This window comes from Haliotis rubra, unplaced genomic scaffold, assembly GCF_003918875.1.
Source record: "Haliotis rubra isolate DU_JTF1 unplaced genomic scaffold, ASM391887v1 Scf203, whole genome shotgun sequence".
Taxonomy (NCBI): domain Eukaryota; kingdom Metazoa; phylum Mollusca; class Gastropoda; order Lepetellida; family Haliotidae; genus Haliotis; species Haliotis rubra.
In genome coordinates, this window is record NW_025766037.1 from 457,249 (window position 1) to 470,955 (window position 13,707).

Sequence of the window (13,707 nt, forward strand, 5' to 3'; positions counted from 1 at the left end):
ATGATGAGTGGATGAGATGGAATGAGTGGTGGATGGAATGAATGAGAGTGGAGTGGAATGAATGGAGTGGATGGATGAATGAATGAGAGAGGAGAGTGGATGGATGGGTGGATGAATGAGAGTGGAGAGATGAATGAGGAGTGAGGGGTGGATGAATGAATGAGAGAGGGTGGTGGATGGAATGGATGAATGGATGAGAGATGAATGAGAGTGGAGTGGATGAATGAATGGAGGGAGGGATGGAATGGAATGGAGAATGGATGAGAGTGGAGGAAGAATGAATGAGTGGGTGGTGGATGAATGAATGAGAGGGTGGGTGGATGGAATGAATGAGAGAGTGGATGGAATGAATGAGTGGATGAATGGAATGAGTGAGTGAGAGTGGGAGAGTGGATGAATGAATGAGAGAGTGAGTGGATGGAATGGATGAGAGAATGATGAGAGTGAGTGGAATGAGAGAGAGTGGATGGAATGGAATGAGAGAGGGAGATGAGTGATGAAAGGATGGATGAATGAGAGAGGGTGGATGAATGAATGAGAGTGGAGAGAATGGAATGGATGAGTGGATGAATGAATGAGAGAGTGGTGGAGTGGGTGGATGAAAGAGATGAGAGTGGTGGATGGAATGGAATGAGAGAGTGGTGGTGGTGGAATGAATGAGAGAGTGAGTGGGTGGATGAATGGATGAATGAATGAGAGGGTGAGTGGGTGAATGATTGGGTGAAAGAGAGAGTGAGTGGGTGGATAACTTGATGGGGTTGACCTAATAGAGAGTGAGTGAGTGGCTATAGGTGTAGTTGCTTGTTTGTTGTTCAACACAACTTCCAAATACCACTTGGATGTCAGATTTACAGAAATATACCAAAACTTGGACCACCTTCACATTCTAACCTGGAATCCCAACAAGGTACAATATATGCAGTTATGTAACAGACAGATGAACAAACCACCCACGTTTCTCGTTGTTGCTCAGGGTGTTGGAGTCAATGCAGGCATGAGTGACATACTTCTTCAGGTCAGCAAGGTGCTTGTCTGGGATGACCTTTGACCTGGCCAGGATGTTGACCCAGGCATGGACACACGTTCCGTCCTCGGCCTCCTCTGGACACGTGTAGATCACCATGTACATCGGGCAGGTATGCAGGATACGGAATGTGACTGACAGGAGAGACACATCCTGATTAATTTATCATCCAAAACTGTGTTCCACAGGAGATATTGCTTGTTAGAGATCAAACGATATCTCCTGAGAGATATCAGTTTGATAGTAGATTTTGTACAGTGCCCTGACAATGCTATAACGCTTTCATGAACTTGATGATGTCACAATGCATGACTATTTTAATGACATCGCTGCACTGCAAGTCTAATGGCAGAACCGTATTCAAAGACGTACATTTTTCATTGAAAAAGCGAGTGATTTTGATGAAGAGTGATTTTTGATACAAAATATATCACCATCATTTGAAAGTAAAATATCCTCGGCCCGGGATAACTTTGTAACTTCATCGGTGATGTATTTTACATCAAAAGACACTCGGGTGAGATTCTCCATATCCAAATACATTTTGAAACAGTTTAGTTTTAAGCTGCACTGAGCAATATTCCAGCTGTATGGCAGCGGTCTGTAAATAATAGAGTCTGGACCAGACAATCCAGTGATCAACAGCATGAGCATCGATCTGCGCAATTGGGAACCGATGACATGTGTCAACCAAGTCAGCGAGCCTGACCACCCGATCCTGTTAGTCGCCTCTTACAACAAGCATGGGTACTAAAGATCAATTCTAACCCGTATCTTCACGGGTATGAAACAAGAAGACAAAGTCATCAATATCCCCCACAATGGTAAAATACTATTCATGAATATGTCAACTAGTTATGACTATGTCAAATGTTACACTGTTCTTCACATTGATCAAATGAAAACATCAGATGTACACTATTCATATACTAGCATGCTTGTATCAACTACAGACTGCCTGAGTGCTTCCACGGTTTGATGTACCTCAGTAATGCTGATACTGGAAATAGTGTGGTACTGTTGATTTACATCATTAGGTTCTTCAATACCCACAAAGTGGAAGGAGAGTGTTGAAAGGTTTTAAAGTTCTGCTCTGGAAAGGAGCACTACCACCAATTTCAGTCAAAGTAAAACTTGTTGCCATGGAAATGCAAAAACTATTTTATTCAAAATTCCAAACTATCAAAAGTCACAAGTTCACCACCAGACCTATCTATGTGCCAAGTTTGGTGAAGAAACACAGAATGGTTTTGAAGTTTTGCCCTGGAAAGAGCACTACCATCAATTTCATCCAAAGTCACAATTGTTGCCATGGAAATGCAAAAAATATTTTATTCAGAAATCCAAAACTACCAAAAGGCACCAGTTCACCACCAGACCTATCTGTGTGCAAAGTTTGGTGAAGAAATATTGAATGGTTTTTATGTTCTTCTCTGGAAAAGACGAGTTTGCACGGACGGACGGAGTCCAAAATAATACACCCCCATCCCCCACCCCCGCAAAATGCACTGCGGGGGATAATTATATATGTACATTGCCTTGTTGTTCATATCCGGAAACATTTAACAGGTGCTGCCACATTCAACTGGCTGGGGTTGGCGCTAAGCTGTGCAACACTGGAACGGGGTGAAATCCCTGAAGACTGTTACATTCAACAGTGGGCTCCTAGACTGTAACATTCAACGTTAGTGCTCCCTGAACTGGCTAACATTGCGAAGCAAGGTTGCTACCCTGAACTGTTAGCATTCAACAAGTCTCGCTCCCTGAACTGTAACATTCAACAGTGCTCCCTGAACTGTAACATTCAACAAGCTCCCTGAACACAAACGTTTCAACAAAAGCTCCCTGAACTGCTTAACATTCAACAAGCACTCCCTGAACCTGTAACATTCAACAAGTACTCACCTTAACTGTAACATTCAACAAGTGCTCCCTGAACTGTTACATTCAAAAGCGCCTCCCTGAACTGTAACATTCAACAAGTGCTCCCTGAACTGTAACATTCAACAGAGTGCTCCTGAACTGTTACGTTTCAACAGTAAACTCCCTGAACTGTATTGACATTCAACAAGTTGCTCCCTGAACTGGAAACATTAACAAAGCACTCCCTGATCTTGTAACATTCAACAAGTTTTCTGTTACATACATGAGTGGGAGTTCACGTGGTGGTAATACTCCCCTGCAGCAGTTACCTCCCTTAGGCTGATAGCTTCTGTTGGATTACACAGACCAGATTTTTCACTGAAACAATGGACAAATTTACACCTTCAGAAGATAAACAAATTACTAGTTATGTGGAAGTGTACATCTAATGACATGATCATAAACACAAGAAAATATTCATCCAGGAACAGCATGATATGACACATTGAATTTTTTATCAAGACTGACTGGCTGACTGAGTTTTGGTTTTACGCCGCTTTTAGCAATATTCAAGCAACATCACGGCGGGGGACACCAGAAATGGGCTTCACACATTGTACCTATGTGGGGATTCAAACCCGGGTCTTTGGCATGACGAGCCAACGCTTTAACCATTAGGCTACCCCACCGCCCCTTTTTATCAAGAGAATATGAGCAATTCTGTATAGGATCACTGCCTTCATGAACATGCTTTGAGACAAAAGGGCAAATCAAGATCAAAGTATTAAAATTTAACTTAATTTCTGTACCTGCAAGAATGTTAGCACGATTTGCCATCTGGTTTTAAAACTATTGTGGCAAGTCTTAGCTTTACAGGTGCAGCGGTGTTGGAGTAAAAGACATTTACATCTGACACCGAATGTACGCAGGAGAAACAGTCTCATATAAGTTCATTTGCCCTTCAGAAATCAGAGCTAATGACTCATTCTTTGCGAATGTGCTCCCTACTACACAAATATATTATTTTCAGAAAAAAAGTGGACATTGTACACAAAATAATATGGCACATCAACAGATTTTACAATGAAGATTGCTCTGTAACCTGTCAACAAACGTGACTTCATGATGAAAAGATGAATCAAATTTAGAAAGTGCAAAGTTTGATTGACAAGTTCTGTCCCACACAAACCTTGACCTAAAGATGTTCAAAGAATTCAATTTTCAACATAATTCCCTGGCACACTGACACATTTTGCCAATGATGTTGAAGGGATTGTATCTCATTATTATAGAAGTCCTCTTGCTAGTTAAAACAAATCTCCATATCTAGAATGACATCAAACATTGTGAGTGGCAATAAGCACAGGGGGACTTTTCCATTGGAAAAGCTTTTCATTTCTTTCAGTTTTGCAAGAACCTCACTGGATCAGCTTCAAACAGAACTACATTATCTTTGATATGCTTTGACTTGTGCAATTTTTATTGGATGCCAGAAATTTTGGAAACAAATGAGCTCACACGCTTTATTAACCCCTAATATCTAAATTCTAACTCTTTAAAGTTCAAAATCCAACTAATTCTAAACTAATCTTACCCTGAATATCTAACCTCTAACTTTCTTCACTATCAAAAGACACTGATTATCTAAGCCGAATTATGACTATCTAACGACTGACTGACTTTCTCTAACTTAACTCTAAATTTCTAACGTCTGGTATCAGCAAATGTTGAAAACCGATTGATCTCTAACACCTGAATCTGGGAACATGTGTCGCTTCACTTTCGCAGGCAATTCTCGTGCAGTCAGTGTCTATGGAAACTTAACTCTGCAAAGTAACCGTGTTCAATGAATGTTTTAAATTCCATAAACACTAACTGAACGAGATGCTTTGAGTGAACTCTCCCGAACAATGTGTATGGAAATAATTTATTAATGTAACAATTACATGTTTGTCAAAATGTTGGAAAATTCATGAGGGTCAATCAAAAGAACCATGATAACAAGTGTTTGCCACTGATATGGCAATGTCCCCCGCCGCTAAAGAATGGAATATTTATAACACGTTTACTACTTTTTCTTTTTTGGTCACATACAAGATGCCTGAAATGACTGGTGTCTGCATAATCACCCAATGTAGGCTGTCGACATAACTGAAGACATTGGGTACAACAGTTAATGAGATACCGTGTTAACAAGAGTTTCAAAAGTGGTCAAAGTGTCATGGTGAACTTGAAAATAAGGTCAAGGTCACCAAAATCGACTAGTGTCTGGGTAATCCCCCAATGTAGGCTGTCACCAAATTTGAAGACATTGGGTAAAACAGTTCATGAGATATCGCGTTTACAAGAATCGGGATGTACGTACGGACGTACAGACATACATACGTACATACGGACGCCGCTGAATACATAGTCCCCTGTGTCATGTTGCATCGGGGGACAATAAATAACCGGCAACAACTAACCGCTGTATGTATACATGTGACTTACTCTATGCGTCTGTAGAGCCGCACCAGATGCCAGCCATCAAAGTGGAAGTAGGCGGGGCCCAGGGACGCTACCAGGTGCCCTGACAATGGCGTCGACATCACAGTGTACCATTCCCCTTGCAGCTAACAATAACAAAGTGAATAATTCAGAACATGCACTGGACAACAAATGCTAAAAGTTTGAAATTTGACACTGTGTCCAGATATCATTCTTAGGAATATTGCCTTATGCCTGTAATGTTTCCTTAACACCTGGATCTTCAGGGCAGCAATCAACTTCATAAATGACACAAGTATATTTGTCAGCACACAACAGCTTTCATCTGTACTTCACAAAATGAACAGCACATGTTTTATGATATTTCTCCTACATCGCGTGTCAAAGACTCATGAGACATGACTTGTAGGTATAATTGTCTCAAGATGTATAGTCCGTTTGGCTCAAAAGCGGACCGATGAATTGCAATCTAACTCGAAAACTAATAAACATAAAATACTCAATGTAACGCTGATCATTATCAAAACATCATACCCACTCAGTGAGGTTTTTGCAGAATTTTGGTCCTAAAAATAATAAAGTTGTTTAACAAACTATCATTAAAATATTGACACAGTTCACTGTTTGTTACGAGGGGGGAGTGCAGAGAAAGGGACAGCCAGGTGTTCGAGAACGGATGGAGACGGCACAGCACAGGTTAATGAATCAATAACTTTGTCTGTGAACGTGCTTCTCAAACACCTGGCTGTCCCTTTCTCTGCACTCCTCCCTCGTAACAAACAGTGAACTGTGTCAATATTTTAATGATAATTTGTTAAACAACTTTTTTATTTTTAGGACAAAAATTCTGCAAAAACCTCACAGAGTGGGTATGATGTTTTGATTATGATCAGCGTTACATTGACTATGTTATGTTTATTAGTTTTCGAGTTAGATTGCAATTCATCGGTCCACTTTTGAGCCAAACGGACTATACACGTGGTGCAGTTACATTAATACTCACAACACTACAATGCTTGTGATCCACATACATCATGTCAAACTCCCACAAGAGACTTTTAGATATGACTTTACACCCACCCACCTCCGACCCCAACTCTAACAGATCCCAAACCACCTTTTCCCACCCCAGGGATGTTTCTGTCGTGGTGCTACCCCAACAAAACCCAAAGGATCCAAAACCATCATCTTCCAAATCCCAGGGTACTGTTATTATCTGGGACAAAGTGATGTTAGCGCTAAGGTGGTCATAACTCCCATATCTTAACATAGACTTACGAGAGTCTTAACGCTAAGGTGATGGTAACTCACATATACTCTAGGGGGGTACAAATACATAAATCACTAATTGGCATCGTTATAAATGGAACCCCGTCATTAAAAATACTCATTTCGATCATTAATTAACTTAAATCGACCTTATTGACAACGGTGCACAAATCTCACCCGCGAACGAAATTTCAACCAATCAGAGCGGCGCGTCTCTGTGACGTCATATGAGGAATAGATATGAGGGCCGATGCAGAATTCATGTACATTTCAGGGGGTAAATTATCTTGTTTACAGGTTTGTATAAACCTGAAATCGTGACAACTGTTGTTGAAAATGAAAGCTATATGTTCTCACAATCTACTGTCATATATTTTGGTCTCCTGCTTTGCCTAGTTTCCGAGTTACAACTTGTTTTCATAGACGGTTCTGTCAAAATCGCTTGGTGTCGCTAGGCCTTATTTGTTCGAGCCAGGCGCTAGTGATAGCTTAAAACGATGATCAGCCTCGCTCATGACGGTTACGGTTAATTCTTCAACCTAAACAGTGCGACATTAAGAAGGGTGGATGCCCATCAGATGCGGTTATTTGAAAATATCCCAGGTAGTTCTTGTCTGATTGTAATAAAGTGTCAAAGCAGTGTTGGCTTTTTCAGGCTTTCTAATGCCTGGATGGTATAATGACTGATCCAAATTGATTCCATTTCTGTGTTTTTTTACCTCGATATGTAATCATGTCATGTAACAATATGACGTCAATTACGTATGATATTAAAAATTGACATTTGATTTATTTGAATCTGTAAACTAAACAACCCTACTTTGCCATTGCTAGAAGAATCTGAATATTTACTTAGGTAAATAATGCGTACGCATAGTTTTAGCACACAGCAAATGCTTATATGTATTTCTTATGCAACAATGAAGTTCTGTTCGCTGTCGGCCAATAAGTTTTCACATGCAATTAAAATTGCATGCAATACAGCAATTAATACTCCCTTGTCGTAGCCCGTGTTAGGTGGCATAAACCTACACATGTTATTAGTCATCATTCACTTGATGGTCAGTTAAAGAATATATAACAGGTATAATTAGTGGTAACACCACTTAGATTACCGGACAAAGGTTCCCATTTGGCATTTCTTGTGTCTGGAGTAAATACTCAACATTATAAACATCGATCAAAGGATTAACCGATAACACACTGATTGATTAATTACTTTTATCTTGCACAGCGGATTTGTCAAAAGGTAGTGTTTATGTATGTAGATTTACTAATCTATACTGAATACACTCTGTCATGTCAGTGTCTGCATAAAAACAACGTCCTTCTTTCAAAGGATTAACCGCCAATACATTGATTGATCATTATTGGCTAACTAAATTACTTTTTTTAAAGAATGGCGGACATTATGCAATTAGTTGCCAGGTGTGCTATCTTGGGTGACCAATGAGACTATACGCCAATGTGAAATACCTGAAACGATATATCACTTTTTCGTATATTAGACTGTTAAAAGACACATCACTTGGAAGAGCTGCAGATGAATGGCATATGTGGATATTGATGGATACATTCCTCGAACAAGGTAATAGCCTGATATTGTTCCTATAACTTTAATCTGTTTTAATTTTAATATTTGCATTTTGTTTTTATTCATTTGTCGTAGCATTCAACAGAATCATTGTTTTCGCCGTGAAGTGTAATGAGACAGACAACCTACACTAGGGCGTGTGTGCGAATTATGATTCCATTGGCAAACTATAAAATGTCTAGATATTACAGTCCTGTCAAGTATCAGCAGATCGTCAGCTTTTTATTTAGTTTCAAAATGCATACAAGTATGATAATAAACTAATTAGGGTTATAAGACCAAATATAAAGACGTACATTGACTAGTATCTACATACTGGTGAGTGGACGTTAACCACGTGAATGTAGCAAGTCACAGTGGCGGATCCAGAGGGGGGTTCAGGGAGTTCAACCCCCCGCCTTTTGAAAATGACTAAAGACCACATTGAAGTTAATGTTTTGCAATGGCAGAGCCAAGGTGGGGTTCAGGGGGTTCGAATCCCCTGAACACACACCCCCACCGCCACCCCCACCCCTTTGAAAATTTCTGGATCATATGCAAGAAATTTATCGGCGCGAGTATTGTCACATCGAACCCCACCTCGCTTCTGTGGAAGGAATCGTTATGTTAAAAGTTGTGTCATGCAAAATCCTTTTGGTCATGATTCAAATACATATTTAACTACGAGTAGAAAGTAGTTTTGATTTTCTAACTTGAAGAAAACAAACCATAATCTCATTAATTCTAACAGACTTTAGCCTGTGACTTTCACGATTTTCAAAATGGCGCCTGTCGCTAACACCCGCCAGTTGGAGGATAAATGCTATTTAGGTTTGTTTGCACTGAGTTACAAAATCAAAACTGCTTTCTACTGGTAGTAAATTATGTATTGGATTGATGGCCAATAGGATTTTGCATGACATAGCTTATAACATAACAATTTCTCTCGTGGAAGCTAGGTGGGTGTCAATGTAATACTACTTACAATATTACTGTTACTTCGACCACAACCTCGCTTCCGAGGAAGAAATCGTTATGTTACAAGTTGTGTCATGGAATATCTTTATGGTCATCAATCATATACATATGACACCATCGCCCGACCCCAAGGAGCAATTGACGACAACGCAACGATTCGGCATGTCTTCGTTGATGTCGAGAAATCATCAAACTGACGAGCTTGCTACACACTTTATATACAACTAACTGAAATCGTTCCTCATATGACGTCACTGCAGTGCTCTGGCGACAGAGTTACGTAACCTGTCTATGGTTTTAGTTTGGTAGAGTGAAGCAGGCGACTTTTGGGCAACTTTTAATGCATTTCGGTATTAATTAACCACAAGTTTTTAAAGAACGAAGTTGGTGTTCCGCATAAGACTAACCACACATCTTTCATATGTAATAGTTAAAAGAGTAAAAAAAAAAAAAGTTTATTTGTTCTTTAACATAGACTTACATCATAGCGTTAAGAGTTGCATTGCATAAACGACACCCTGGGTTGTCTGAACATCTATTAATTCCTAGGATCATCAACCATTCCCCCAACCTGACAACCCTCCTACCATGGTTGTGTTGATGTTCTCCTGGTACGAGATCCCGGACAACTGACACTCATCTGAAACACAAGATTCACAACAACTTAGTATAAACCAGCCTCATCATGGTCACAATTAGTCTGTCTAACAGTCCCTGAACCTCATTATTTTCCGTTCTGCCCAGCCCTTTCTATATTATATCATTATATATTTAAATATATTTGGATAGTGCCAATATCCAGGTCACCTGCTCAGAGGCGCTTTGTTTTTCCCTCGATCATTGGATGTCTATCTCAAATGGCACATTGCATTATCAATCTCAACTCCCTAGGGATCATACAACTCTTGCAGCCACTAGGTGCACAAAGTTAATGTGGCTTTTCCCATTCTTTTCTAAAATGTTAATGCCCTTAATGAAATAAGTCTAGATTTCCACAGTTTCATTATCGCCCAACTCACTGGGGCTCCTTTTCAATTAAATGGAACTATTAGTTTCGGTCAAAATTATACATATTCAGTGTTAGTCCAGGTCAGGGTGAAATGACATCAAGAACTAGATGGGACGGATGCTGGGACCTCCAGTACCGAGGGAGAGACACCAAGGGATCACATTGGTTAGGGTGAAATGACAACATCAGGAACTAGATGGACCAATGGCGAAAGGGACACCCAAGGATTTCGAACCAGCCCTTCCCACCCCATAGATGTTTCTATCATGACATTTGTCAGGGTGAAATGACACCACCAGGAACTAGATGGACCAAGCGAGGGACACCAAGGGATCCCAAACCAGCCCTTCCCACCCCATAGATGTTTCTGTTGTGACATTTGTCAGGGTGAAATGACAACACCAGGAACTAGATGGACCAATGCTAGGACCTCCAGTTCCGAGCAACGGACACCAAGGGATTCCGAACCAGCCCTTCCCACCCCATAGATGTTTCTGTCGTGACGTTTGTCAGGGTGAAATGACAACACCAGGAACTAGATGGACCAATGCCAGTACCGAGGGAGGGACTCACCTTCTGGGGGTCCTGTGTATCCTGCCTTGTCCATCTCCGCTGCTGATATGAGACACACTCCTGAAATGAAATTTATTTTTATATGCAGATCGTTATCATTATGAATACACAATGCCATTTAGTGGTGAAATGTAACATGTTACATTGAGATTACACTTTTTTTAATATCATTATGGGGGCGGTGGGGTAGCCTAGTGGTTAAAACGTTGGCTCGTCACGACGAAGACCCGGGTTCGAATCCCCACATGGGTACAATGTGTGAAGCCCATTTCTGGTGTCCCCCGCCGTGATGTTGCCGGAATATTGCTAAAAGCGGCGTAAAACCAAACTCAGTCAGTCAGTCAGTAATATCATTATGCTGATGATATGCATGTATGCTGTAAGTTTTCCAGTTGAAAAGTTGGCAAAAAAATGGATAAAAAAAATATGCAGATGAATTAGGGTGTCGTGTGAATGGTGCAGACAGACCAGATACAAGCAATTAAATACATGTAACTCTTTTGCCATGGCATGGCAAGGCAGACAGGCAAAGCAAGGGGATGTTTTTATTTCCTCCCATGGAAACAGCAGATGAAGATTTGTGGCTCTAGAAACAGTATGCAAGTACCCATAGTAAGATCATTATTGATGCAGAGTCCCTCATGTTCATCTTTCCAAGTTTATTCAACGATCAGTAGAATAAACTCTACAATAATGAACTTATTGAAAGTAGGTGCGTGCATGCGTGCGTGTGTGTGTGTGTGTGTTAGGTGTGTGTGTGTGTGTGTTAGGTGGGTGTGTGTGTGTGTTAGGTTTTTACGCTGCTTTTAACAATATTCTAGCAATATCGCGGCAGGGGACACCAGAAATGGGCGTCCCACATTGTGGGGATTCGAACCCAGGCCTTTGACGTGATGAGTGAACGCTTTAACAACTGGGCTACCCCAAAGCCCCGTTAGGCAGACTGAGAAACAGGAACAAGCCATTAGACACATTCTGGGACTTTCAAAGTAAAAAAAAATAGTTAGATTCTACTATTCTTCCACTGTTTCACACATATCATAACTGACTGTTGTAAATATATGATGGTGTTCTTAGACAACTTTACTCACTGTCACAATTTGAAAGAAAAAGTTACGAAGTACCTGGTTTGACGTCCAAGAGATCGCTGACATCCACACACAGACTTGAAATGTCACCCAGAAGTGGCTGGAGTGGTTCGTCAGGGATGCTGTTATGTCGAGACATAATGGCGACCTGAGTCTTCTCCTTCAGACAATGCCCATCAGTCTGTAGACTGCGCGATATGTACAAAATGGCGTATTCATAGTCTGTGTACACAACTCGGTAGGTGGCTGTAAAGACAGAAGACAGAACTCACGCTGACGCATATGATCTCATGCTGACGAATATGATCTCATGCTGACACATGATCTTACGCCGATGCATATCTCACGCTGACGCATATGATCTCACGCTGACGCATATGATCTCACGCTGACGCATATGATCTCACGCTGACGCATACAATCTCACACTGACGATATGATCTCGCGCTGACGCATATGATCTCACTCTGAGACATTTGATCTCACGCTGACGCATATGATCTACATCAATGTACACAATTGGAATACGATGATATGTGTCAACCAAATCATCAAGCCTGCCACCCGATCCCGTAAGTCGACTCTTACGACAAGCATGGGCTACTGAAGATCAATTCTAACCTGGACCTTCACGGGTTCTAAAGAAACAACAGTTACTTACCGTTGTTTGGTAGCACAAAATATCCTGGAGATCTCTGTTCCATTGTCACATGACGAGGCTGAACACACTGGTGGGAGGTTTGGCTGTCATCAGTAAAGGAAGATCATGTCAGTGTGTTAGAATTTACATTCTGCATTTTGATTGGTCCCTCATTGAGATCAAATCAATGTTAGACATTGCTTTTTGTTGATGGTCACTGAAGAGATGACCTAGTTCCAGTAGGCAATTACATATGGTGTATATGGTTATTCGGGCAGCAATCATTGAAACTGAGTAAGTTTGAACCATACTGAAGCAAAAGTAAGTTTGAGAAAACTTTGTGGACTACAGCATGCTTTCTGAGTGAAGCCCGAAGGGTTAGCGGCATTGCCACTACAGGTATGTATCACATGTACATTTCTGTATACATACATCAGAATCAAATCAAAATACAGAAATGTACCCCATTCTACACTGTCATACTATTGTATAAGATGCATTCAATTGCATTATCCCCAAATGAGCTGAATTCGACGTTCTGGTGATTTCGATGATTGCATTGCTTTCGAGCTATATCAGGGGAATTACATGCACGATCTAAATGCACAAGCAGTTTCATCGGTTGGGCAGATGCCCAGTCGCTGTCGTGAAGTTTTATTGACAATGGAAATCTGGAAGTTCAGTTATATAAAAGCAAACAAACATCAATATTGTCTACCCGAGATGGTTAATAACACTTCAGATGTAAAATCAATTGCCTATATAACAGAAATGGCGAAAATTCAGGACGATCAGTCCTTTGCTGGTGACAGGCAATACATAAATAGGAAGACAAACGTGATCACAACCACTCCTTCACAGTCGCGGGCGAAAAAGTATATCATCGTAGAAAACCCATACAAAATCGGATGTGGAAGCGGGTAACAGTTTCCCGATCTGATGTCATCAACGCTATTTTTGTAGGAAACACTTGATATTTTGTGTGAAATATATGAATATATCCTTTAACACTCAAGGTTAGGAAAATAAAACTTTAGATGATATTAAATATAAAAATTACTTTTTTGTCTTGCATCATCAAAAACCCCTGACACTGGCATCTATAAGAAACTAGCATAGACAATGACGAATATTTCATGATGCACAATATCACTCGGAAACAGGCAAACAGAAACTAAAAACTGAACCAGTTTGCCATTAGGC

General features: G+C 40.5%; 1 protein-coding gene across 1 annotated transcript in view; it reads right to left on the reverse strand.

Moving 5' to 3' along the window:
- The window catches only part of LOC124275852, a 118,751-nt gene that overhangs the window by 6,999 nt on the left and 98,045 nt on the right, over positions 1-13,707 (reverse strand). The window contains exons 27-33 of the mRNA XM_046711533.1: positions 12,526-12,608; positions 11,901-12,110; positions 10,777-10,836; positions 9,782-9,834; positions 5,378-5,499; positions 3,171-3,265; positions 955-1,158 (exon numbers count right to left, since the gene is read on the reverse strand). Coding sequence (XP_046567489.1) covers positions 955-1,158; positions 3,171-3,265; positions 5,378-5,499; positions 9,782-9,834; positions 10,777-10,836; positions 11,901-12,110; positions 12,526-12,608 — 827 coding nt within the window. The remainder of the gene's footprint in view (positions 1-954; positions 1,159-3,170; positions 3,266-5,377; positions 5,500-9,781; positions 9,835-10,776; positions 10,837-11,900; positions 12,111-12,525; positions 12,609-13,707) is intronic.